Below are 26,889 nucleotides of genomic sequence, written 5' to 3'. Positions count from 1 at the left end.
GGTCTCCTGCATTACAGGCGGATTCTTTACCAACTGAGCTGAGAATAGTGAGCAACTGCCAAATGAATCTTTGGAAAGTGCTGTGTAATCTGTCCATCAAGGTTCAAGACCTGTGAAGAGTCTCTGATTAGGAGTACCTATTTACTCAGTTACCCTGACATTCGGAACATACTTGGTTCTGTCATTGTTATGCTGAAAATGGAAGCGGTAAAAATAAAAACTGGTTTCTCCCCTTTTATAGCCTTATGGGATTATTATTCTGGAGCAGTATTTGAAATAATCATTGACTTCTTTTGTCTCTAAAATATATTAAACTGATATATTTCATACTAGGTGCCCTAATTAAACCAACAGTGAATTACATGGGTTCTGTCTTAAATTCTCTTTGAACTATCGATGAATTATTTCTCCATCTTTTTTAATACAGTTTTATTTGCTGGGTCTTCGTTGCTGCGCACTGGCCTTTTCTCTAGTTGGGGTGAGCAGGGGCTACTGTCTGGTTGTGGTGCTCGGGCTTCTTATTCCTTCTTCTCTTGTTGTGGCACATGGGCTCTAGGGCACATGGGCTTAAGTAGTTGTGTGTGAGCTCAGTAGTTGTGGTTCCCAGGCTCTGGACCACAGGCTCAATAGTTGAGGCGTACGGGCTTAGTTACTCCACAGCATGTTGGATCTTCCCAGACCAGGGATGGAAGTGTCCCCTGCGTTGGCAGGCGGATTCTTTAACACTGAGCCACCAGAGAAGCCCTTATTCTTAATACTCTTCACTATTGTACTTTGTCTTTTAAGATTATATTTTCTAATGTTTATAACAGGTTTGAAAATTGAAAAAACTTCAGTAACTTTTACTGTACCCAGAAGCAGAGAGGAACTTTTTCGTGAATGTTACCAAGACAGAAATAAGTGAGAAAATAATGTATTAAAACTTAAAGATGCCGCCGGGAGCGCTGGATAGAGGACTGAGCTGAGATTGAAAGGAGACAGGCTAGAAAGGGAAAATTGCCTAAGCACAATGATCTATGGGTATTTATGGAGTTCCTGATATTGAGGAAGGTTACAAAATATAAAAACTTTCATCTTGTGTTTCAGGAGTTGAGAATCTAGAAAAATTATACATATGAAACAGAATAGTTAAGTAATGTTAACACCATGCTCATCACCTACAAGTGCTTAGGGGAGGTACTATAGAGAGTAAAGACTACAGTGTTTTGTTTTGCTTTTTTAAGTTTTTATTTATTTATTCTTGGCTGTGCTGGGTCTTCATTGCTGTGCCAGGCTCTCGCTAGTTGCAGCGACTGGCGGCTACTCTTCAGTTGCGGCACAAGGGCCTCTCGTTGCAGTAGCGTGTCTTGTTGCAGAGCACGCGCTCTAGGCGCTTGGGCTGAGTAGTTGTGGTGCGAGGGCTTAGTTGGCCCATAGCCTGCGGGATCTTCCTGAACCAGCGGTCATGCCTGTGTCCCCGGCAGTGGCTGGCAGATTCTTAACCACTGGACCACCAGGAAAGTCCTACAACTGTTTTTGAAGAATGGTTAAATTTTAAATAAAGAACTGAAAATAAATACATTCCAGATGATAGCAAGCGTACCAAAATGAATTTGGAAGCCAAAAGAATACTCATGAGTGCAGAGAAACAGCCACTTACATAATACCAATGGGAATTTAAACTCTTATGGCAACTTGGCAACAAATCACGAGCCTTAAAAAAACAAGCATTCTTTCCTATATGGCAGTTCTATTTTTAGGAATCATCTTAAGAAAATCATTAGAGGAAATGAACACAAGAAGTTCATCCCACCTTTATAATACAGAAACATTGGAAACACACCAACTGACAGAATGTCTCTATTAATATGGAAGTGAGAAAGAGCAAATGATGGAGCATCATGCTGTTACTATAAGAATGGGTGCTTGGGGAATGGGTGTGTGTATATGTGTCTGTATGTACATAGGGGAAGTCAGCAAGCTTATATCCACCACATTGTGAATCATTTTTAGCTCTGTATAGTTAGACAGCTGATGACCTTACTTTTTTCCTTTTTGCTTTCCAGTGTGATCAGTTCAGTCGCTCAGTCATGTCCGACTCTTTGCGACCCCATGAATCACAGCACCCCAGGCCTCCCCATCCATCACCAACTCCATAAACATGTATTATTTTTTGAAATAGGTTTTAAAGAAAAACAGAGCTTAATAAGAATCAGAATAGGGACTTCCCTGGTAGTCCAGTGGCGAAGATTCTGTGCTTCCAGTGGAGGGGGCCCGAGTTCAATCCCTGGTCAAGGAACTAGATCTCACATACTGCAACTAAGAGTTCACATGCTGAAACTAAAGATCCTGCATGCCACAGCTAAGACCCAGCACAAGCAAAAAAAAAAAAAAAAAAATTAAAGAAAACAAAAAAATCAAAATAGGGGGCAGCTGTTTACAATGTTTATTAAGAATGTATTTTTTCTACCTATTTAAATGTTAGGGAAGCTATGATCTTGGTTAGGTTCTAGAACTTACAGAAATTTATCTTGAAAAGGTCCCCTCCCACCCAGCACCCATCCCACTTGCCTAGAAAGGCTAACTAAGCTGAGATGTTTTTTCTTTTAACTCTTAAAGAATTGTACATCGGTATAGGTAACTAGTTACAGACTAGCATTTTCTGTTTATCTGTAGTTGACAACTTTGATTTAGAACATCAGAAGCATCTGTAAGAATCTTTTCATTTCCTTGATCCTTGTATCATTTTATCCTTTCTTTTGCTCCTGTATAGGTTCTGTCATAATGAATGGATCCAGTGTGGCAAATACATCATCCAGTATAAAATCCAAGGAGGACCAGGTGTTAAATGGACATGATGAGAAGGAAAACCCATTTGCAGAGTACATGTGGATGGAGAATGAAGAGGATTTCAACAGACAGGTAAAGAAGTGAAAGGCTAGTGATACATGTAGTTCAGCAGCTATATTTTACCATCAGTCTGTCAAAAGAGAAATGTGTTCATTGGCTTTAGAATAACTTGAAAATACGTAGAAGCCTGGTCAGGGCTGACCAAAAAGCAACTTCAGTTGCTAAGAGACCAAACTGAAGATACCTTGGAGGATGATATTGAAATTTTTCTATCATGCTAATTAAAAGAGGATCTAATGCCATGGTGTTCTGGTGTAGGCTTCTGGGAAACAGTAGCTGTGTGCAGACAGACCAGCCTGGCATGCCCCAAGTAGGAACTCAGGGACTGGCAGAATGCAAGTCTGAGGTAGAGAGTGTATTTGGTGGGGGAAGGCTAGACTGCTTCCACAAAGATCCGGCAGTAATCAGTTGTCTTATATCTCTGTAGTTTTAACAGCCCCAGGTAAGCACTTCAGGTAGACAGGTGACTCTGCAACAACTTGATGCCCTCCATCATATCATGTTGCTCTGCCTACAGTTGCATTTGGCAACTGTAGGATACCTGGAAGTCTTGCTACAGGTGACTTTTCCTTTGGATTCAACTATATTAGCTAGTTTGGGTGATTATTTTTGCTTGACCAGCCCTCTGCTGGTGGCATATGAAAATGTGAATCAGTCACCAGGCAGCCTGCAGGAAGGGGATGGCCAAACATGAAGCGGGAGGCCTGTTAAAATCACACTAGTCTCCAGAGTGAAGCATACTCTTTACCAAGAGTTAACAGGTCTGCAAAGAAGTATAAAATATCCTTACTATATATTGCTTTAGATTTAAGACACTCTTTTTCAGAAATATGCAAGTTGTTTAAACATTCGTATTATTTCTTCTTGTTTTGAAAGAATTTTCTACTGGTATGCCAGAAAGTGTTCTTTATATCTTTCTAAGGTTCTGAAAGTATTTTTCTCCCAAAGGGGCCTTATTACTAGAAATGTGGACCAGAAGCTGGGAGTTGGTTTTGGTTTAATCTCCATTGTCCAGGTAGTAGTCTAGTACATAGTTACATAGTAGTCTAGTTACATAGTTCCTGGACCCTTTTCATACTTGTAAAATGGGAAATTTAAGAACTGCCTCTCAATAAGATTGAAAAAAAAATGTCAAGCTTTAAAATGATTTTCTGTTAAGTGCTATATGAGTGAAAAATATCTGTGTATTAGATCTGTGAAGACCTGGAATTTCTGCTATTTTGATTATTTCCTCAGTCTTATTTTTTATGGAATTTGATTGAAAATACTAAAAGTTATATTTTTTTCTAGCCTTTCATTAGAAGCATCATAATTCTTAGTAGATCTCATACAAGATCATTCTTAGTTGCAAAGTAATAACCTCTGAAAGAAAGAGGTAGAAAAAAAGCTAGAAAGTGTGAGTCCCACTGGGACAGTTAAGTCTGAGCTCTTCCCCTTTGCTTGCCAGGTGGAGGAGGAGCTGCAGGAGCAAGAATTCCTGGACCGCTGCTTTCAGGAGATGTTGGACGAGGAAGACCAAGACTGGTTTATTCCATCTCGAGACCTGCCTCAGGCCATGGGACAGTTGCAACAACAGTTGAATGGACTGTCGGTCAGTGATGGTCATGATTCTGAAGATATTTTGGTAAGAGCATACGTAGTTCCACATGTGACATAGTGAAAAGAATATAGGATTTGGAGTCACAGTCTCTGTTTTTGGCCCAACAACCTCGGGCAAGCTTTGGCGCCCTCTCAGTCACTGTTTCTTCCCTCATCACTGGGCATTAACAAGGGGGTGCACTGAAGACGCATTGCACCTCTGAAAGCACTGTGGAAGTGTGATTGCTACGGCATCACAAACTTTCGTTTTCTCCAGCAGGATTTTCAAAACAGAATTGGGATTAAGGATAAAAATTTGAACATGGAAGAGGTTTGGTTTCAAATTATCATTTACTGTTGTCCTTTTCTTTTACTGTCCCTCAAATCTGTATTTATAGTTTTGAATGATTCTCTTATAAAAACTGCTGGTTCATTTTGGAAGGAACATACTTTAACAGACTGTTTTCCACTTATAATTAGAAGACCAGATAAATGAATTCCCTGCCTTCCATGTTTACTTAATGTCAGAATTCCATAAGTGACATTGTTCTTGCACAATTCATGTCTGAATGATTTTGCCTGGCAGTTTGCTGAGGTTTTAGATCAAGATCCTGTGATTAAAGAGAGTAGCTAACCAAAGAGAGGATAGACAAAAATAATATAGGGATTGTGGTAACCAGTCTAGTTTGATGGAGTACTTTGATTTTCATTGAGTTAAGGTACTTGTGAACTGAAAAATTATTTTTTGAGTCCAAGTTAACAAGCCTCTAATGAAAGCATCATGAAGGGAACAGGAGTCTAAAGCAGGGAGGAGAAAATGAGGTTATCAGCGGGCTGAGTCCATCAGGAGCCACTGAGAACAGTCCAGTAATAACGGCCTGAGTTGCAAGGAATTCTGTTTGTTTCTCTCCTTTGGGCTGAGAGGAAGGTACTGGTAATAACAGAAGCAAGGAGAAAATAAATTTTAAAGTGCTAAAGTGCAGCTTGCCTTGGGATTTATTATCTCTTGGTTCTTATTTCAGAGCAAAAGTAACCTGAACCCGGATGCCAAGGAATTTATACCAGGAGTGAAGTACTGAGCTGATGGGAAGCTCTGAGGACTCGTGTGTCCCGCCTCTGGGGACAGCGCTGCACAGGAAGGCGGAGCTGAGGGGGGGATGGGCAGGGGGTGCACAGCGGGGAAGGGAACAGCGGTTTAGCTTGGCACTGTGAGCAGAGTAACTGATGTGCTCGGTCTTTCTCTACAAGCCTCTGAGTATTTCTCTTTTGTTCTACTGACTTTCATTTGAAGCAATTTCCTATTGTTTTTATTAGCTTTTCGATTTAGGGAAATTGCAATCTTTCCCCATGCCCTCATCAGGAATGTTCTGCTGTGTGTTTAAAAGAATAAGCTGACCAAGAAAATCTGGGTGTTTAAAGATGCCCTACCCACCCTGCTGTCTACTTACCAAGGGCAGTGAACACCTGGAGCACTACATATTCAGTCTGTTGAGCTGGATGGGAAGAGGGACAGTTGGAAGAAGCAGGTGTTGTAAACCAGAGTATACAGCTCCCCGACCCCTGGGGGTTTCCTGCAATGTGCTGGGATTACCACTGGCCTGCTGAGCTCATGTCTCCTTGCCTGAACCCCGTTCAAGAAAACACAGGCTTAAAAGTACTGGTTTACCAGTACTTTAGATGGTTGATAAACCAGCTTTCATCAACCACCTTTTGATGGTTAATGAAAGTATAGAAGGAGAGGACTGGGATGGTGGTGTCACTTGAGTCATTGATTTACTGTTGACCTACTCTTAAGCCTCTGTTTACAGCTACCGTCAGACTCATTATTTACAAGGTAAAAGAGCTCTAGGGTGGATTTGCCACCTCGACTCTCATGGTGTCTAATCCCCTGTCTCCTTTCTGCCCCAAACCCTATTCTGTTTTTAAGAAGAGACTGTTACCAAAGGTGTGTGAGAGGCATGCAGTGCTGGCCATCAGCTTCAGTCTGGAGAGATCATCCTTGAATCCTGATAGTTATCGTCTTAAATTTATTTTGACAGTTCTTTCCTGGCCCTGTGAAGACTTGGTCCACCTGTATCTTACTTTCCTTAGAAAGGTTTGTGTACTTTTATAAGCCCATGTATTTTTCAGAACGCTAGCAAGAAGCTCTGTTCAGTTTGATGCGCCTCCCCACCTTACAGAATTATGCAAAAGGACTCCAGAAAAGCCTAGGAGAGTGAGTCCCGCTTGACCCTGTGACTGTGTGATGCACCGGGACAGTTTCAGCAGTTATAAAATTTTGCTGTTCCCACACACCCAGCTTTTTGCATTTTCTAGGTTGAACTTTCTGGGTATATTCTTTTCCTGCCCACAGGTCACAGATGTTTTGGTTGTTGTTGTTGATACTCATTAAGGAACTAAGCTGGGCACCAGGAGATGCCTTTGTGTGCTGGAGAGGTTGGTGGCAGAGTCAGGTCTGAAAAAGAGCGTTCTGGTCCTGGCCATTCTCCCAGAATGGGCGAGGACTGGCAGGGGCCTGAGGAGAACAGTGGCCCCTCTGTATGACCGCCACTGTCATATATGACAAGCCTGTCAGGAAAAGATCATGGAACTTGAATAAAGTCTGTAAATTCAGTATGTGTTTATGGGACAGAGGTTGGAAGGAAAGGGCTAGGGTCTGGAAAACTTAAGAATTTCTCCTTTTTCTTATGAGGTCCTTTGCTGACTTTTCTAACAGCCGCAGGTTAACGTCAGATTGAAATATGAGCCCGTATTGCCAGATGGGATCCTGAATTTGCAAAGCCTCTACCTTGAGAGAATGGAACTCTTTTAACTTGTGATCAGGGAGGGCTACAAATAAAGAAATGTCTTAATTTCAGCTTCAGCTTTCAGCTGGAATTGTTGCCTCTGATAAGGCGAGGACCTTGGAAGTGTAGAAACAGAGGTCTCTTTCTTCCAGGACTGCTGTTCCTCCTTCAGTCTGCATTAACTTGTCCAAGCTCAGAATTCTAAAGGCTGGTGAAAGTGTGTTGGGATTGCAGAAGGAGCCATTTTCTAGACCATGGTGTCTCCATCACAAAGAGGACCGCGGATTTTCTTATGTGGCCCCTGGTCTGGGAAGTCCTTCAGGGATCTGCATCGAGCCATTCCCTCACCCTGACGCAGGCGTGCCCTTCTGACAACAGGATAGGCTAACTGTTAGGTGTGGTCCCAGTGGCTTGCTTCCCCTCCTGCTGTGGGGTTTCGTCTTGGATGTCGGTGTGGTTTCAGAAGGCATATTTGGTCAGGACTAAGAAAGCTTCCTGCCAGATAAGCAGTGAAACCTGAGGACTGGCCTTTCCAGTCCTATTGAGATGCAGTTTGCTGATCCCAGGATCAGGAAGCGGCTAGCATGTGACCTCCTTTTTAATGTGTATGTTTGTGCTTCTGATGGTTCCTCTTGCATTCTAACTTTTCTCCATCTGTTTTATGTTGTGAGGTGGGAGCACGATTGTCACCCAGACCACAGGTCCAGCTGTAGTCAGTTTGCCAGCTCCTTAGCAGGAAATGCATGTGGGTCTTACTGGGTCTTCAGTGAAGAAAGGCTGGACTCAGACTTTGCCTCTTAGGGGAGGTTATGGATGCAAGCCAGACTAGATACCTTTACCTTTTCAGGATGAGGCTGGTATTATTTTAAGTGATGATTATGATGTTGAATTTAAGTCACTACTCTTTTAGTTTTTGTTTTGTTTTTATTGGCAACTGGAAGTTTAAGTATAGAAACAGAACATGTATTTTTAACAATTGGTAATTCTGACTGGTCCCAGTGTTATTTTATTAGTGATTGATTTTGTGGTTATTGGACTCTTCAACTCCAAAATGAAAAGTATTTTATCTCTTGCTCTTCAAGGAGAAAAAAGAAATGCCTTTTAGTTTCTCCAGCCCTTTGAACTGCAACAGAGAATTTGATGGATACAGTCTAGGTCTGAGCACCTGCAGCTTTGGGTCTTTGGGCCAGTTTCTGACTGCGGCAGTTGACTTTAGGGTGTCACATAAGGTCAAACCCCAAAAAATTGTAAAGAAAAGGCTGGACCTTTGCAGCACCTTTAGTTTCCAAAGTCAAAACAGCTGGGGTCTCTTTTATTAAAGTTACAATGCTAATTATGACTTTAAAGTGTTTTTAGAGGTAATCAGCATTTTTCAAATTGTGTATTACTATAATGGCAAAGTTCTGTCTTGTGTTTGGAGATGCTGGGAAGTAAGGTCAGTCAAACACTTTGACCTCAGAGTGTAAATCCATGTATGTCAGGGAGGAAAGTTGTGTGAAGAAGTAACCAAAGGAAACTTCTGCATTAGCGCTGCTGCAGAGCCGCATGTAAACACAGGAGCCCAGGACGCCACACTGCCGAGGTGGGAGGGGGCAAGTGTTCTTTGCTAGGGGTCCTGGCATCTGCAGAGCCAGTATATAAACACAGGAGCCCAGGACGCCACACTGCCGAGATGGGAGGGCGCAAGTGTTCTTCGCTAGGGGTCCTGGCATTACCTTTAATAGTGTTGTTTGATTTGGATTATGTTGATGTATGAGCTCAGCCAGAGACCTGACAGTTTTGACCAAGATTTGGAGAGCAATTGGGAAAGACTGTATATCCCTGGCCACTCTGTTCTGGGGTAGATGCAGAGCTCATTCATTTGGGAAGTGGGTGGAGAGAGCAGGAGGACTGGCTGAGATCTGTTGAGCATCAGGAATGTTGGTTTCCTCCTGCCTTTGCCCACAGTCACCCATGTGAACCATGTGGATCGTTTCCCCTCTCACTGCCCACACAGATGTTGGTTCCTGGTCCCCGTGTGGTAGACAGTGTACTACTCTCTGCGGTCACTGCTCTGCTGCGTTGCAAATTTCATCCACAGGCTTGATTAGTCACAATTTAGTAAGGTTTTTTTCCCCTCTGTTTTTAATCTTCTATTTCTCCCATCTTGAAGCTGCCACTAGTGACAAAGGACAGGGGAATAGGAGGCTGACCCAGGGACATATTCAGGTTTCCTACGCGGCCTCTGTACATGGCTCACTGCGTCCTGAGTTCACACTATTCGTGTGTACATGCTAAGTCGCCTCAGTTGTGTCCGACTCTTTGCAGTCCCTATGGACTATAGCTCACCAGGCTCCTCTGTCCATGATTTACCAGGCAAGAATACTGGAGTGTGTTGCCATATCCTCCTCCAGGGGATCTTCCCAGCCTAGGATCGGACCCAAGCCTCTTAAGTCTCCTGCATTGGCAGTCAGGTTCTTTACCACACTAGCTCTACCTGGTCTCACTGCCCAGTCCTCCATAGCGATCCACAGCCCAGATTTTGCCAGGGGACAGGGGGTGTCATACAGTGAGACAGCTAACTACACTGATCTCTACAGGGTGTCACAGCTTTATCACCCTACCCCCAGGGGACAGAAGAGAAATCTACAAAGGAACAGATGCACCATCTTTCAAGAAAGACGCTCTTTATGTTTTGTTATCAGGAGTCTCATTTGTGAGGTCTGCTGAGCTTTCTTTCCCAGCCCTACCTTCTTACTGGCTCCCTTTTAATACTGTAAATAGTAAGGGAACACTCTAGGCTGTGGAAAATGTTTTCACTCTGTAACTCAACACTAATTAAGAATCTCTCTTGTTGATTGTGGGCCTTTGGAAATGTTTAATGCTTGATGGGTGGTTTCCAAGACAGGGACTTTTTTTTCTAACACCTTTATTGAGGCATATTATCATAAAGTTCGCCCATTTCAAGTGTACAAGTCAGTGATTTTAGTAACTTTCCTGAGTGGCACAGACATGCAATTCTGTTTCAGAGCCTTTTCATCCCCCTCAATAAGATCCTTCATGTCTGTTTACATGGCACCCATGGTACTTGCCTAGCTAGGCAACCACTAATCTACTACTATAAATTTGCCTTTTCTGGACATAATCTCAGTGGAATCATACAATCTGGTCTCTTGTATCTGGCTTACTTCATTTAGTGTATTTTTGAGGTTAATCCATGACATGTATTTTATGTTACTAGTTTGTTCTTTATTGCTAAATAATATTCCAGTGATGGATATACCACATTTTGTCAGCAGGGAGTCTTACTAAACTTGGATTTCAACCTCTTGGGGTCTAAATGGAACCCTGAGAACATAGGATTCATGGGGGAGCTGCTGTGCCTGTCAAAGGAACTGCTTATCAGAACCAGCTCTGTCATCAGAAGCTCCATGAGGAGCCTGAACTACTGCAGAAATTTTTATAATTTTGCAACTTATTTTTTGTATGAAAATTTCATGCCGTCTATTGTCAGGCTTCTGAAGCATCTGATAATTAACAAGTTAATGAGCATGTATTTGAGTGGAAAGAAATGAAACCATCAATACTGTGTTGGATATTTTTATCTCCTCAGCTAGACAGAGGAATCTCTGAATTTAATGTTATTTCCATTACAAAGCTGAACATGTGTTAAGATCGTGCTGCCTTTGTTGGATCGATTTAAGAAGAGGCCAGCCAGCAGAAGCCGTCAAGAGGAGAAAGGGAATGAACTTTGTGGTACATCCCAGCGGTCTGTGCATGACCTGTGCATCTGCTGGTGTGGATGGTGAAGTGCTGACAAGGCCAGGGCAGCTCAGCACCTCCAGCAGGCCCAGGCTTGGACTTTGGACCTTTTCCCTATTTCTCAGGTGTTTAAAAGCTGTTTCTGTTCCTTTTTTTCCCTATGTATACATTACATGGTAGTTGTTAATACTTCTTTGTGGGAGGGGCAGAGCTTTAAAATTGAAGAAAATAATTTTCATAAAAATATCAAAAATGGAAAAAAGTTACTTTTTAAAAAATTTGCTATACAAACAAAGTGGCAGCTGTTGAAAATCTCATTAAAATGAGAATAAAATGCATTTGCTGGCAGTGGTACTGTTTTTCCTTCAGTGGGGTCATTATATTAGAGGAGGGGTGTGTGATTTTGTCTCAATATAAATCAGTTTTAGTTGCACAATTTTCCACTCTAAAGTTACAAAGTATTAAGGGCATTGTCTTGCAAGTCGGACCTGAGTGAATCCCATCTCCATCACTTAGTGCCTCTGGCCTGAACCTGTTTATCTGTCAAGGTATTAACACCTTCTTTCTGGGGCTGTTGTGAAAATTTGACCACATTTAATTTCAAAGACAGCCTGGCATATGATCAGCACTTAATACATGGTAGTAATATTGGCAATAATGTGAGTACCTTTGAACAGAGGTGGTTAACAGGAAATCCTTGAGCTTGAAGGATAGGTGTTATTTTTCCTGTTCCTGGGCAAAACTTGCTCCTCTCTAGAAAACAATTAAAGGGATTCTGTATTTACCTTGCAACTACTGAACAAGTCTGAGAGCCTGCTAGGTACCTGGCGTTGTTCTAGGCACCAGGGCTGCTGAGGGTAATAAGCAGGCATCATTCCTGCTCTTGTGGAGGTTAGTTTGTTACTGTTTACCTCCCTTGAACCTCCCATTGATGCCCTGAGAGGCTTTATTTTATATGGTAGAAAGATCAGGAGTTCAGACCCTAGCTGATGGGTTTTGAGTGCCTTTCTTTGCCTCCTTCTTACAATCAGGTTTCTAAAAATCTGAGCTGACTTGCCTATTTACAGCTTTTTGAGATACTGATTCTATACAGGGCCTGAACGATTCCCAGCGTTTAAGATGTGTATCGTTTAGAACTTTCATTCAAAATTTTCATTAAACTAAGTATAATAAAGTACAGATACTGTAAACAGTACAGCCCATATTTTCACCAAACTTTGTTAGTATAAGGGTATCATTCATTTTTAATCTATATTAAAAGCCTTCAGAGCACTCATCACAGTTGGCAGACATTTCAGTAACTGCCGACTGGGTGGCGCAGATGAGGGCATGCTGTCCACGAGGTAACGCAGGTAGAGTGAGGCAATGCTGGCCTCTTCAAGTGCAGTTTTTGTTCCCAGCTGTCTTGCTTGGCTGTTGAGCTCAGGTGAATACATGCATTCCAAGTGGCTTGGCAGTATGGAATTCGATTCATTTATCCTATCTTATTAGGGAAGGATATTATATAAATTTAAAGGAGAATCTCATTAAAAATCACTTATGACCTGTACGCAACGTCTGTGTTACAGAGCCTGACAGGAGAATAAGCTACCCCATCACATCTCCTTTGGCCAAAGGAAACAGGAACACGTCTGACCTTGTACACTTGAGTGTTGCCTTCATTTTCTCAACTAGCATTTAGTGAGCACTTATGAGTTGGCACTAAAGTCAATCAAGTTGTGCTCCTCGCTGTGCTCCTAAGACCTCCACTGTTCAACTGGAATAGTGGAGCCCTGACAACAGTATGAAGTGATGGCTGTTCCCTGAAGAACATAAATATGTTTTATTTAAATTCTTCACCAATAGTTTCAGATTCTAAATCCAAAATACTGTTAGACCCTGGTCCTGCAATCATGTGAAGATGTCTCCAAAGTTTGTGGCTCATCAGTTGTGTTACTGAGATGGAGTAAAGGCACTTTGCTTGTGTCCCCAACTCCGCACGCTTGTTGGCAGAGGATGCACTGGAGGCTGACGGAGAGCTGACCCCAGTGGTCTGAACCGTACCTAGAGAGCTGACTGTCCCTCCAGAAGGGAGTTGGCTTGAGTTCTTACTGTGTTGAGCTAGGCTGATGGGACTGAAGCTCTGCTTCACGGTTCTGCTCTAGACAGTGAAGTTAACAGTGTCATCTGACTTGGGAAATAAGCCTAATAAGAACGCCAAAGTTACTGGGTAGAGCTCCCTCAAGGGCAGATCCAGGACCTCCGCAGCAGAAATTACCCGAAATATTTAGTAGAAATGAAAACACCATGTCACCTCATCCTTGACCCACTGAATCAGCTTATGAAACGGGGAAAAATCTAAGTTTAAAACAAGCTCATCAATAACTGATGCACAGAAGTTTGAGAACTGATGTCTACGACATGATCCGTGCCTGCTAACAGCTTACGATCTAGACACCCAGAGAGGCAGCCACTCTAGCTCAAGATTCTGTCTTCAGTCTTCTCCGTGCAGCATGGACAGAACAGGAATCTCTGGGCTTGTTTTCATCAATCAAACTGCAGTATCCAGAGGACAGGAAATCGTGTCTGCTCCTCGGCGGCTCATTCCCAGTGCCACATGACAAACAGGAAGTGTCACCCTGTAACGGGAGCCAGGCCAGCCGTCGCCCTAGCTGCGTCTAGTTGGCCTTCCTGGAGCTCAGCCATTCTCACAACCTCTTCAGAACTCCTTCAAGCAGAAGAACTGCAAACTGCTGTTTTCCTATAAGTACCAAATCCAGCGAGGTAACAATTATCCCAGATTAGAACTGTCTCCTGTCCCCTAAATCCTACAGGAACTATCAAGACAGGCTACGATATGTCTCAAGTTATTCTTGGTGATGTTCCCCATGGAGAACACTTTGTTCCACTAAACATGGTCAGGAAGGGATTTTTACCCAGATTGACAGGAGAAAATTGAGATCAGCATATGAGTTTCTAGCATGAGGGGCGGGGGCAGCACACAGATGGATTATCTAACCGCGTGGGGAGCAGACTGCAGACCACAGGTCAAGCACCTGAGCGGGGGGCTTTACACCCCGAGCTAAAACCATTTCAGAGCCCTCTGGGATACCTGCTGGCAAGTAAGCTGAGGATGTACACAGCAAATGTGCTTGATAACCATCCAGCTGGGGAGTGGTTAAAGTGCATTTATTTTCTTTTATATGTGTTTCTTTTTTACCAAAAAAAAGGAAAAGGAGAAAAAGCCTCCGCCTTCCAGCACCCAATGTCCACTGGGCTTGCTTAGAGAGGATAAAGCCAGGGCCGGTGCCCTAGGAGAAGGTATAGGAGTAGAAGGCAATGGCATTGGCACTGTAGTCCATGGGGAGGAGGTGCCCGATGTGCCTGGCCCCAAGGCTGGCCGCGCCCAGGGCGGAGGAGTGTCGAAGCTTCAACAGGGTGAAGCCTGAGAAGGAGTTCTGAGCCTGGATTTCTCTGCCTTGGGTCAGTGCCAAAAGGAAACCTGGAGCAAAGAATGCAGAGGACAGAGATAAGAGACCAGGAAAAAGGTGGGGACGGAGGGAGGGAGAGAAGAGGCCCAGGCTCGGAGGCCTCCTGTGGGGGAGCCACCTGCCAAACCCCTCACAGATGGTGCAGCCGGTAGTGGGAGCCCAGGGATGGCTGTGGGATCCTGGAGCCCGCGGCCCCCCTGCCGCCTGGGGGTTCCGTCGGGTCCTAGAGCTACTGCAGTGTCATGAAAACCACAGAGCCACCTACACAAGCTGCGAGGTAGCAGAAGGCACACTTCTGTCCTTCTAGGTAGGATTATGATGACTGGGCTGTCACGACATGCTGGTCAGAAGCTCCAACTTCAAGTTAGATCTGTCTTTAATTTTTAAAAGGTGGGGCTTATTTAGTAAATCCTTTGTAAAAGAACTCTTTTTAAGAGTTTAAGGAAGCTGGACGGGACAGTGAACAAAGGCTCCCTGGAAGCGTGACGGTTGAGGGTCTTGGCCTGAGACATCAGTAGCCTGTCCAGGCCTCGGGGCCCAGGTCCCAAGTCCTCCCTGAGGCAGGCAGTTTGCCCAGGCCACCCGCCTTCCAGCCCCATCCCTCGCCCTTGCCCATCCCCACAGGGCCCCCCAGCCTACGCTCACCTTCCTTCAGCAGCTCCCAGCTCTTCCACACAGAGCCCACGCACAGGATGGGAAGGCCCATCTCTCCCTGGAATAAGACCTGGCGGAAAGCAGAAATGGAAATTGGGGGCGACCAAGCCTCGCTGATGCCAGAGGAGGCAGTTTCTTAGGACCAACCCAACCTACCCTAGACATTCTCCCTCTAGCCAAGAGCCAGAAGGTGGACTCAAGGAAAAAGAAAAAAGGGAGGAAAATAGATTTAAAAAGGCAAAGGAAAGAAGGAAAAGGAACAATGGGTTAAAGAGCAACAGAGAGCAAGGAAAGAGAAGGGAGGGGAAGGGACAGAAGCAGGACTGAACCAGACACATCAGCATGACACGACGGTCAACCAATCTGTTACAGATACAAACACCAGGGACCAGCCTCGAAGGGCAGGCACTGAACCAAACCCTGCTTTGGTTACAGACTTCCCACAGAATTTTCTTCATATCCTCAGTTACTTTAGAGCTGTATCCAGTTTACACAGAGTTTGAAGGGACAACCTCATCCTAACAGCAAAGAGCCGGATGTGGGTCAGCAGCTTCCCAACCTCCGTTTCCCCAACTCACCGGATCAATCTCCGGCAAGACTGCCACAACGTGTCTGCCCAGCATCTCCCCGGCCTTCCTGAAGATGTAACGGGAAAGGGGGTCTCCCTGCTGAGCACCTGGGCAGGGAGGAGGAAATGGAGCGGGTGAGGACCGAGGGAGCTGCCGTCTTGTTCTCCTTCTCTGCTGCTGGGCAGCCCTGGAGGAGTACCATGGCCAGCCGAGGGCTCAGTCAGAGTCGAGGCTCGCCTGCTGACGGGTGGGTAAGCCAGCCTCCGAGGGGGCCTCTCGTCCTCACTCCCCCACCCCCCACTAGGAACTTCCACCCTAGAACAGTGTCCTGCACAGAGGGGGCTCACTCCAGGCACTCAAGAAAGGAGCCCACCCGGTGCCTGGTCTGTCTCTAACTTCACTGAGTCACTCAGTCTGTCTCTGAGGGTCTCTCAGCTCTGGGAAGCCAGAACTTGAGCATAGCTGGTACTGGCTGCCAGGGCCCGCCACCCACCTCCAACAGTCTGCTGTTGGTCAGCCCAGTCCCTTCCTGGCTCTGCTCTGAAAGGGCCTCAGGCCAGCAGGATCTAAGGGGGCCCTAAAATGCCCTGAGGCTGCAGGAATCGAAATTATAGGAGTATGGCCTGTACAGTGGAGAAAAAGCAATGTGCAGACACACGAGACCTCGCTCAACTTCTCCTGATGTTTAACCAAATGTGCCTAACCTCTCTGTGATCCCCTCGTCCTCTGGGTATCACCGGTTAAAAAACAAAGTTATAGATTCACCCAAAGGACAACTGCTTCATGAATGTCTCAGATATAGACATACAGCCTGCACGAGCCCTGATAGCTGTCAAGAAGAGAAACAGGCAGCATGAAACACCTGTCCACACAACCTGAGCATCCTTCTGCTTCCACCCTATGGCCTACTGTACCAAGGCCCATGGTAGCAGAAAACTAAGGTCACTTGGTCAAAGGGAAACTGACTTCCAATCCCCATCTGAATCCTACTCCATCCTCCTATTAGGAAGGTCTTTGCAGAACAAAATCAGATAAAACCCTGCCCCATCTCTAGTACCTTCTGCAACTTTCCGGCAAAACCCAGCAAACCTGCATTTATCGAAGTCCCTATACAGGTGGGTGAGGATTCCTAGCCGATCTGGCACCTGGGAGACAGAGGGCACAAGACAGTCAGCAGAGGCAAAGGGAAATTCCCAGTCTGCCCACCCAGGTGGCCTTCCTGCCGTCTCTGCTGTCAGAAAAGCTGGAGTAATATTTGTTTAAGCCTGAGAGAGTACAAGGATTTAAGATGCGTCGTTTGAGAAAAGTTCTGTTTTCCCCAGCATGGCATCTACTGCTCTTTAAGGGTCGCTGGAACACAATGCTGAGCAGTCTGGTCTCACTAAAGAACTCAGGTGCTAAGGACGACTGCTCACCACACCTCTCCCTTAAATGTCACAGGGTAGATCGGAAAGAAACTGATTTGTTTTCCCCACACGTTTATTTCACCACAGGTCCATCTTCTACCACAACAAACTTACACACCTGTGACGCCTCTGAAGGTCCCAAAGAACGAGGGACTCCCTAGATAACATTACTAAAATGAAGTGGGGGAGGAGGGGGGAGAGGCACAAAAATTTGAGCATGTTAAGCATGTCACACACCCTATCAGTTAATCTTTGTAACAACTTAATGGCTAAAGGATAAGAGAGGGAGGAGCAGACATATTAGTGGAGTTCAGAACCAATCTGCTGAGTCAGGTGAGAGCCCTGCTTGCTCACAGGGCCCTCAACCAGAGAAGCCTATCAAATAAACTGATTTCCCTTCTCTCCTCCCCACGTCCACCTCTAGTGTAGCTAAAGGCAACTGTTTCCTAACCCACTGCAAATGAGCACAGCCCAGACTAGGACAGTCAATCCCTGCCGCCCTGGGTGGGAGGCTGTACCTTCCCAAGAGCTCTCCCTGCCCACCTCTTTAACCGCTCTCCTCCCTGACCATACAGGCCAGAGGTGGCTCACAGTCCAGCATACCTGGGCAGACCGAATCTGCTGCCCCTGGGTCTGTGTGCACTGGCTCCCAATCTCACCCTGCACCTCTCCTTCCAGCCTAAAATGGCATCTGCCTTCACCTCCCCGCAGAGTCTAGCTGCCCAAGGATGAAGTCTAGTTTGGCCCCACTTCTCATGCCTGACACTCGGGGAAAGCAGCACCCACCTCATTCTGAATCCTGTCCCCACTGACGACTTCTCCGTCCTCCAGCTCTGACCCACAATTCACCCTGACTTCCCCTGGCCCACCCAGTCCCTCTCCCGAACCCACTCCTGCTCAGTCTCCCGCTGTCCTATCCACACGGGCATGTTTACTGGGTGCAAGTACCTGGAAATAGTTGAACATGGCCTGTTTGACATAGCCAATGTCATGAGGAGCCGCCTCTAGGTTGTCGATGGAGTCAAACACTATTTTCACTGCTTGGTGTGCAATCCAGTAGGCTGCAGAGAGCAGAGAGGACTAAGAAGATAGGGCAATCTCCCCAAATTCACAGGGAAGGAAACTCAGACCTAGACGGGGTTGGGTATTACAGAGAATTAGGTGCCCCGATTCCCAGTCTGGGGTCCTTTAATTAAACTGTACCTGATCCACATAAGGGAAAGCTGGAGGAGGAGACAGAACAAGTGAAGCTGTGTCACTTCCGCTCCCATCCCCAAATAAAGGCTGGGTCAGCCAGCTGCCCCTCAAACCACTGTCATCACTGCCAGGAACCAGACCATAACGGCCTTCATGAAAACATTACACCTGCTACCTATAAAGAAGTGATGGTGGGAGGAGTTTCTATACCCTTTTCCCACTAGCAGACTAGCATGCATCGCCTGACATCCATGACCTTAACCTTCATAGTGTCAGTTCCCTCCAAAGGTCAACAGAGGTAAGCAACAGCTGTGATGCTGAGGCATGAATCTGAGTTCAGGGTGCAAGTTACTGCTGAAGAGCAGGGCCTGCCACTCACCCAGCAACTGCATCTCTACGATCTCTTAGTCATTACCCTGTGCTCAGATTCAGGCGCTCTCCCCCCAAGAGTCCCCAGGGGTCTTCAGGCTGAGGGGAGAGGAAGATGGAGAGCTGCAGGGAGGGAAGGTCCAGGACCCTGGGACAGGCCCAGTCGGCGTGAGCTCACCTGAGCCCTCATCTCCCATCATGTGGCCCCAGCCGCCACAGCCGCTCTCAGAGCCGTCGGGGTTGATGAGCCTGCAGTTGGAGCCCGTCCCAGAGATGAGCACGATCCCACCTGGAAAGGGCACAGGAGGCTCAGCGTGGCCGAGGCTCTGCACAGAGCTCCCAGCTTCCGACTGAGGAGAGAAAGGACAGAAACCAGCCCCAAGCAAAGGGATCACCACCCAGCTTTGTAAAGAAAACCCAGCCAAGCTAGTTTCCTGCCTGAAGGTGGAGGGCCTGGGTCTCAAAAGAACTTCAGTCACATAGAGCCCTTCTCCAAAGAGGAACCCGAGTCTGTGTCTCCTTGCCCAGCCAGCCTTCAAGTGACTACCTGCTTTACCAAGTCCCTGCCGTGTGCCAGGGGTTGTGTGAGACCCCGTTCACACGGTGCTACTCATTCAAGACCCTAAACCACCTCAAGACAATTATCCCCATTTTTCAGATGAGGAAATTTAAATTCAGAGAGTTCCGTAACTTCTCCAAGATGGTACAGCTGGCAAAACAGGCCATCTCATGATGCCATAGCTTTTACATTCCCAACACAGAGCTCCTCCCAGTGTCTTTTCAGCACTGGTCGCTGCCCCCAGCCAGCTTCATCACTGCACGGCCCAATCCTCCTCTGCAGTGGACTCCCGTGTTTGACTCCTTTCTCACTTCCTATGAAGGCACCCTTCTTGCTCTCCCTCCTCTGCCCAGTCCTTGCTCTAGCAAGCTTCTGCTAATGAAAGGAGTGGGGGCCGTGGTGGAGGCTGCTCCCCCGACATTTGCAAGTCAAGTTCTGCCAGCTAAACCTAAGGGGCTTCCCCAAGAAAACCGGTTCTCAACCTCACCCCTCCCTCCACCTCCTCACCATCCGGCGTAGCTGTGGCGATGGAGCCGGCGGCATCGGTGGTGATTAAGTAGCTTTCACTCAGGTAGGGAAATCGGTCCCTCAGCTCCTCCATCAGCATTCTCACCGCGTCCTCCTGATCCCCACCGCTCAGGGATAGGCCCTAGGCCACGCGGGACGTGAGCGAGCAAGCAGAGGCCCAGACCCAGCTCCTTTCTCAACCCCCTCCCCTCCTGATGACTGCCCCTGCTTTCTACAGCTGGGCCTTCCCTGTTCATGCAGCCCAGTCCTCCTTCCACCCCACAGAGCCTCAGCAGAAGGCTGAGGCTGCAAGAACTGGGACAGAGCATGGACAAGACAAGGGAGTCAACACTGCCAGGTTTGGAGCTGGGAAGGACACAGTGCCCTCAGAAAAACCAGGCAGAGGAGCAAGCAGAGGAGAGAGGAGCTTGGTTTGGAATGCATGGGGTTTGGCCAGGCCTGCAGGACATCTCACGAACACATCCAGGGAGAAGCCTGCGCTACAGTGACCTGAGATTAAGCTCTGAGCCAGGAATACTAGCTAACATTTAACCAGCGCTCATGCTTCAGGCTCTGTGCGAACCACTTTGGGATGTATCATGTCATTTTACTTTCCCAGCAACTGAGGTAGCTACTGTTATCTGCATTTCCCAAATGAGGAAACTGAGGCTTAGACAAGATAAGTAACGTGCCGAGGGTCACCCAGATGTTGAGTGACAAAGCTGGGATTCAAACCAAGGCCTCAAGGCTCTCCAAAGCCCTCTGCTCTTCCAATCCTGTGGCTTGTAGGTGACAGTGCAGCCACAAGAATGTATGTGTCTTTCCCTCTGCAGTCACCAGGCTCCTCCAGTCCAAACTCACTGTCTCAGCGCTGCTGTGACCTAATTCCCAAGCGCTACCCAGACTCACCAAGCTTCGGAGAGGAACCAGAGGATCCACCCCTGCTTTCCGCTTGGCCCTGTTCACCATCTCGTTGATCCTCTCCACGCACTTGTCTGTCCCAATCAGCTGGCCCCAATCAAGGGAAGGAGGCGTTACAAAGGCGTGCATGACCTGTGTTGCCCCAAAGGCTGCTAAGTGAGCCCCCAGCCACCACCTTAACAGGAGTTACAAAGGATAAAACCACAATCAAGCCTACTCGTCCCCTCAGTGTGGCCTTTACCCAGTGGTTTGTGCTGAGTCCATCCGCTTCTGCCAGGATCTTCCCATCCTCTGAGAGTAAAAGGACCTTGGATCGTGTGCCTCCCCTACAGAACACAAGGGGGCACTCAGTCTTAACTCAAAAACCTGCAGATACAGCTAAACCTGTGCAGTCCTTGTCACAGGCAGAGCCCAGTGCGAGGGAGATAGTTTTAGCAAACCCAGTTAACACTCCCAAACCTCCCTCTGTGGCTGGGTGATTGCTATTCTCTTGGACTTCCGAAATGCAGTTCCCATTCAGCTTCCCTAGGGGGCATCTTACTTATCCTCCAAGACCCTTTGCCCTTGAAACCTCTGATGTGTGGCCAGCCACCACAGCGCCATTAGTTCAGCCGTGTCACTGTTCGCCACCCCACTCACCCCGGACTCCTCTGTATTAAGTGTGTTAAGCTGTTTTCCTGTCTGCCTCTCACTAGACTCTAAGTTCCATGGGGTCAAGCTCTGGATCATTTATTTACCCTCACACCTGGCACAGGTAGATAAAAGGAACTGCATGTCTCTCTACTTCTCTCACAGTAGCTACAGGTTGCCTTTAGCAGCTTCAGCTGCCAAGGTCTTTAAGACACCCTTGTGAGAGACACTGACCAGATGGGAGGGAGAGTTAATACCTGCTTAAGCAACTAAATGGTCAAATCCCGGGACATGGTAGTTTTGGAGGGAGGTCTGTGGTGGTGTGATGTATGTTTCTTTATTGATCAGTACTTTTAGGACTATCAGAAGAGGACACTGAAGACCTGCTGATCAAACTCAAAGATGACAAGAAGTTTCAAGGGGTAGTTAATGCATGAGGTGGCACACTGTCCCCAAAGAACTTAACAAACTGGAAAAAAAGTCTGTATGTTACACATGACTATGACCAGGATGAACACAAACTTCTGTACTTAGTTTAAAAAACTGCAATAGATACAGGGCAGGAGAGATCGATCATAACCATGCATGTGAAAGAAAAGACTCTAGGGTCCATGTATGTGTCTGCAGTGAGATGTGACTGCTGTAGTCGTCGTCCAAGCTCAGATTAAAAAATGCTCTAGCTCAGACAAAAGCCACTCTCTACTCTGATCTGACACACCCAGATTCATAGAATGTTGTCACTGGCAGGGAACTTTGGCGATCATTCTGTTCATCGCTCTTCTCACTTCACACATGTGGTAACTGAAGCCCAGACAGGGCAAGAGTCTTGCCCATAGTGATACGGAGGAGAAAAGTTATTACAAAAAGTCTGACAAAAAGTCTGGCAGACAAGCTTCCCAGCAGGAAATATGCAAGAACAAGAGGGCTGGATCTAGGGTGAGGAGCCTTAAGTGCCAATAAGAACGGAGAGGATTTAAAAAAAAAAAAAGAAAAAAAATGGAGAGGTTTCAGACATCAGGACAGGCTAGCACTCCGACCACCCCAGCTTTAGGTCGTGGGTCTGTCTGTGTGTCCCCGCGCTCAGTCGCTTCTGACTCGTTGCAACCCTAGGGACTGTAGCCCACCAGGCTCCTCTGTCCATGGGATTCTCAAGCAAGAAGACTGGAGCGGACTACCACTTCCTCCTCCAGGGGATCTTCCCAACTCAGGGATCCAATGCGTCTTCTGCAGCAGCAAGCGGATTCACCACTGCGCCACCTGTGATGTCCCTTAAATCCCAGATACCTTCTGGCAAAGCTCACTGTTCCGGATTCCACCACACTCCCGCTCCCCACCCCCAGTCCAGCAACTTCACACCCGACACCTGTTCTGCAAAACTCTCGGGAGCAGGAATGGGGAAAAAGGAAAAAAGAGCTGCTCCAGCAGAACTCCGATGGAGTGGGTCTTTCGTGGGAGAAAGGGGCGTGTTTCCGCCACAAAACACAAAGGAGGGACCCCGGGGTGTGGCCGTGGCAAACAGTGCCTGCAAAGTACACGACCGCGCACCCAAGGGCACCGCTGCGCCTGCACACACTCCTCCTCAAGGCCCCAGAGCCCAGGTGGCCGAACCCTCACGGAGGCGGGAGGTCACCAGCCTGCCGGCCCGCCTACGGCCTTCCTTTCACCCCCGCTCGTCGTGCCCGAGAGTGGCCCAGGACGCCCCTCCCGGCCTCCCCGCTCCGGACCGCACTCACCCCTCTACGCCCCCGTACAGCGCAACCATGCTGCTGCTGCCGCCACCGCGGATCCCGCCGCTCGCTTCCCTCCCTCCAGTCCGCAGGGCACCGCCCCGCGTCACGTGAACACCGGTGCGGTCCGGCTGACTCCCCGTGCGCGTGCGTGGGGCGTGGCGCCGCGGCCCGCCCCAGCCCCGGAGCGGCCCGTCTGGCTGGTGCGCCCGGCTGGGTAAGTGCAGTCCGCGGCGGCTCCTGCAGGCCTCCTCCCCACCTCCTAGGCCCTGCTTCTGGAGACGGATACGGGATCCCAAGTGGGGGAGCCCGAAAGGGGCGTTCAGGCCAGACCCATCACTGCCTCGCTCGCCCCTCTCTGCCCGGAAGTTGGTGGCAGCTCCGCCTCGCGCATGCGCAAAGCTTGGGCGCCACGTAGACTGTAGGTGAAACCGACCGTGACGCAGGTCGGGGGCAGAGCCTCGCGATATGGGACTGGGGATCACTGGAGGTCTTAAAGAATTATCGCACTGGTCAACCCAACACAAGCCCGGCGATGGCAGAGTCACACCATGCGCCCATGAGTACCCACGCACACTGTACACTTCCCTTGTGTGAATATTCGTAACCGAGAGTAACTAGAAGCGGGCTGGAAACCGAGAAAGCTCTCCAGGTTGTCCTTGTAAGCCGAGAAGGGAGCGTTCAGTTTTTACTGTCTTACAGAGAATGTTGGGTTCTTTGTGGAGGCTGTTTGGAGGCTGTAGTATGCCAGGCAAACTAGCAGATTTGGTTTGTAAAAAAAAACTCGTATTTTTTTTTGGCAAGAAAAATGTAAACTTTCAAGGTTTTATCTGCCCTTTGGCCTCCTCTTCCCCCACCTATTGTGCATTGCGTATCTGCGTTAGGCGTGGACCAAGCCTCTGCGAACCTCCCCTTCGGCAGAAATATCTGCTTAACCATAAAGAGCAAAATTCTGGCATCAGTAAGATGACTTCTTAAAGATAACACTCATTCTTGATAGAGGGTCACATGGCACTTAGATCTGGATTCTGTAAACTGTCAATAATATTTAATGTACAGCTGTCTTTCAAACAGTTTGTATTACTGTGCTTTGACTTCTTTTCTTTTTCCTTTTAAACATTTATTTATTTATTTGGCTCTGCCGGGTCTTAACTGCGCCATGTGGGAACTAGTTCCCTGACCAGGGATCGAACCCAGGACTCCTGAACTGAGAGCATGGACTCTTTGCCACTGGGCCACCAGGTAAATCCCTGTGCTTCCACTTCTAACAGGTGAAACAATTCTTAGAGCTTTCTGAGGTGCTCTTCTTGAGTTATAATCGGCAAATTTGGCGCGAATAAAATTTTCCATTTCTTTCTTAGATCGACTGATTATTTGTTGTTGACAGGTTTTAGAAGCCTTTTGTTACCTTCCAGACACCACTGAGCTCTCATTCTTTATAGGGATGGGGACAGGGAAAGGGAGGTCGGAAGGGGACAATACTAGTCCGGTCTGGGAGTCAAGCTGGGGCACCTGTGCGCCTCCATGGGCATCTCCAGGCGGTTCTGGGCAGCAACCTGGGCTAGGAGGGCAGTCAGCTGCCATTGGCATCTCTTCAGGAACATCAGTCTAGGGAGAGGGACTTCGCAGGGCAATTCTCAAGCTAACCTATCCCAAATTCCCCACCCCCATCTCCCGGACATGCCTGCCGATCTTATAAAAGAAACCCAGCTCTAGGCGCCTCTTCCCCTGACAGCCAACTGGATCTGTTTATACTTTGAACATTTGGGGCATATGTGCTTTTTAAACTAGAAAAGATGGTTAGAGAGAACAGCATCGAAACATGTACATTATCAAGGGTGAAACAGATCACCAGCCCAGGTTGGATGCATGAGACAAGTGCTCCGGGCTGGTGCACTGGGAAGACCCAGAGGGATGGGATGGAGAGGGAGGCGGGAGGGGGGATCAGGATGGGGAACACATGTAAATCCATGGCTGATTCATGTCAATGTATGGCAAAAACCACTACAAACCACTACTTTACTACCATGTAAAGTAATTAGCCTCCAACTAATAAAAATAAATGGAAAAAATAAATCCATTAAACAGTGAAAAAAAAAACTAGAAAAGAGGAGTCTTTTCACTTCTTACCTATCTGGGACTCTGAAACACTTCAGTTTAACCCCTAAGAGTAATTAAAAGTAGACCCCTACATCATAGAGAGTATCTGAGAGACAGGTAGGATTTTTTTAAGCCCACCTGTATCATTTACATCCATAGTACTTCAGACCTGGAAAGTGTTTATCCAAAGCACACATTTCTAGGATAATGGAAGTAAAATATTCTGGTGAGATTAAACTGGCAGGATTTTTGAAGAGGAAATTGTAGATAGATTTTGAAAGAACTGTTCCTTTTCATGCCTTGGTACAATGAGCCTTTGGATCTATGTATGTGATAATATTAAAGTTTCCCTTTGTATTTCTTGTTAGAAAAGGAAGCACAAGAAAGGTTTGAAGATAAGAGTTGAGTTCACCATTTGCTAGTGGATGACCTCGAGCAAAGTACACAGAATTGCTGATTCTTTTCCTCTATGAAATGGAGATGTTAAACAGCCACCTACTCAGACTTACACGGGATTTATGTATCAAAAGGGTTGTGGAAATCATAAAGTACTGCATGGATCTTAACTAATTTTTATTGGCCTTGCTAATTAGTGTCTGCTGTCCAACAGAGTAGCCACACGTGACTGTTGAGCACTTGAAATGTGGCTAGTCCAAATGAGATGCACTGTGAGTGTAAAATATAGGACAGCTAAGATTTAGTACCAAGACAGAGTATAAAAGTATCTCCTGTAATTTTTACACAAGTGACATGTTGATATTATTTGGAGATAGTGAATTAAAATGATGTTATTAAAATAAATTCTGCCAGTCTGTTATCTTTTTAAAATATAGTTACTAGAAATTTTAAATATTACATATGTGAATCACATTTCTACTGCATGTGCATGAATGTTAAGTTGCTACAGTCCTGTCCAACTCTTTGCAACCTGATGAACTATAGCCCACCAGACTCCTCTGCCCATGGGATTCTCCAGGCAAGAATACTGGAGTGGGTTGCCATGCCCTCCTCCAGGGGACCCGGGGATTGAACCCGCATCTCTTACATCTCCTGTGTTGGCAGAAAGATTCTTTACCGCTAGCACTGTGCTATTCTATATCCTGTCTCCTAGCCATCCGGGCCAGAATATTTCAAAGTTGTTAAGTACCTATTTATGAAATATGATTGATTTAAAGAAGAAAACTGTGTTGAATAAATGACTATCCATTTGTGTTGTACATTAAAGTTCTATAAAGTTATTTTATGTATCTTTATCTCATTTGATCATTCCAACAACCCCATGAAAATATCAGATTTCTAACCACATATTACAAGTGAGGAAACTGTGAAATCAAAGTAATTAGCCTAGGCTCACACAAATAAAAGATGTTGCTTAAAATGGGTGTGGGTAGTTACTGTAATGGGAAGGAAATAAAGATGTTGCAATGCAGACAAGTGTTAACGACTGTATAGCTTTTTAAGGTTTAGTGCCCCTTTTACTGGCCTTGCAATGCCCTCGCAGCTGCTCCTGTGATGCTCACAAGATTGGTAAAGTCCTCTAAGAATCTGCAAGCCAGTTTCATTCTGTCTTCTCTACTTAATCCTCATGACTCCAGGGAGGCCATATTTCCTGCGGAGTTGGGGAGGGGTCAGGTAAAATAGTGGAAAAATATCCTCCCTCCCAAATCCACTTATGATTTTGGAGCAGGGAGTTTGAGGATCCAAGATACTCAAAAGGGTATGTTGACCTGGTTCATGAACGCACAACCACATCTGTTTTCACTCAGCACTGTATTTCTTGGGCTAA

At 46.6% G+C, this 26,889-nt stretch overlaps 2 protein-coding genes and 1 long non-coding RNA gene across 7 annotated transcripts in view; 2 read left to right on the top strand and 1 right to left on the bottom strand.

The window, feature by feature from the left end:
* PAIP2B (poly(A) binding protein interacting protein 2B) overlaps positions 1 to 11,332 on the top strand; it is a 40,262-nt gene extending 28,930 nt beyond the window's left edge. Inside the window, exons 2-5 of the mRNA XM_061155670.1 lie at positions 2,753 to 2,901; positions 4,337 to 4,513; positions 5,490 to 6,562; positions 10,846 to 11,332. Of these exons, the coding sequence (XP_061011653.1) occupies positions 2,764 to 2,901; positions 4,337 to 4,513; positions 5,490 to 5,546 (372 nt within the window). The 5' untranslated portion in view covers positions 2,753 to 2,763 and the 3' untranslated portion in view covers positions 5,547 to 6,562; positions 10,846 to 11,332. The remainder of the gene's footprint in view (positions 1 to 2,752; positions 2,902 to 4,336; positions 4,514 to 5,489; positions 6,563 to 10,845) is intronic.
* Positions 1,231 to 23,155, bottom strand: NAGK (N-acetylglucosamine kinase). 5 transcript variants are annotated; one of them, XM_061155666.1, is made up of 11 exons: positions 23,010 to 23,155; positions 20,888 to 20,972; positions 20,635 to 20,733; positions 19,726 to 19,867; positions 18,838 to 18,948; positions 18,042 to 18,154; positions 16,745 to 16,832; positions 15,697 to 15,794; positions 15,110 to 15,188; positions 11,662 to 11,747; positions 1,231 to 1,509 (listed from the first exon to the last, which is right to left on the bottom strand). In XM_061155666.1, the coding sequence occupies exons 1-11, from the start codon at positions 23,036 to 23,038 to the stop codon at positions 1,504 to 1,506; spliced, it is 936 nt and encodes a 311-aa protein (XP_061011649.1). In that variant the 5' UTR covers positions 23,039 to 23,155; the 3' UTR covers positions 1,231 to 1,503. The 5 variants fall into 5 exon arrangements, with proteins under 5 accessions (XP_061011649.1, XP_061011651.1, XP_061011648.1 ...); XM_061155668.1 differs by lacking the exon at positions 11,662 to 11,747 and having other exon boundaries at positions 1,232 to 1,509; XM_061155665.1 differs by lacking the exon at positions 1,231 to 1,509 and having other exon boundaries at positions 11,333 to 11,747.
* Positions 23,129 to 26,341, top strand: LOC133065043 (uncharacterized). Its single transcript, XR_009694815.1, has 3 exons — positions 23,129 to 23,220; positions 24,176 to 24,245; positions 25,472 to 26,341. It is a non-coding gene; the product is annotated as an uncharacterized LOC133065043 (long non-coding RNA).
* Positions 26,342 to 26,889: the final 548 nt, after the last annotated feature.

Source organism: Dama dama, chromosome 11 (genome assembly GCF_033118175.1).
Source record: "Dama dama isolate Ldn47 chromosome 11, ASM3311817v1, whole genome shotgun sequence".
NCBI classification, from domain to species: domain Eukaryota; kingdom Metazoa; phylum Chordata; class Mammalia; order Artiodactyla; family Cervidae; genus Dama; species Dama dama.
Note: the sequence above shows the minus strand (reverse complement) of the source record. Positions and strands in the feature narration are given on the sequence as shown.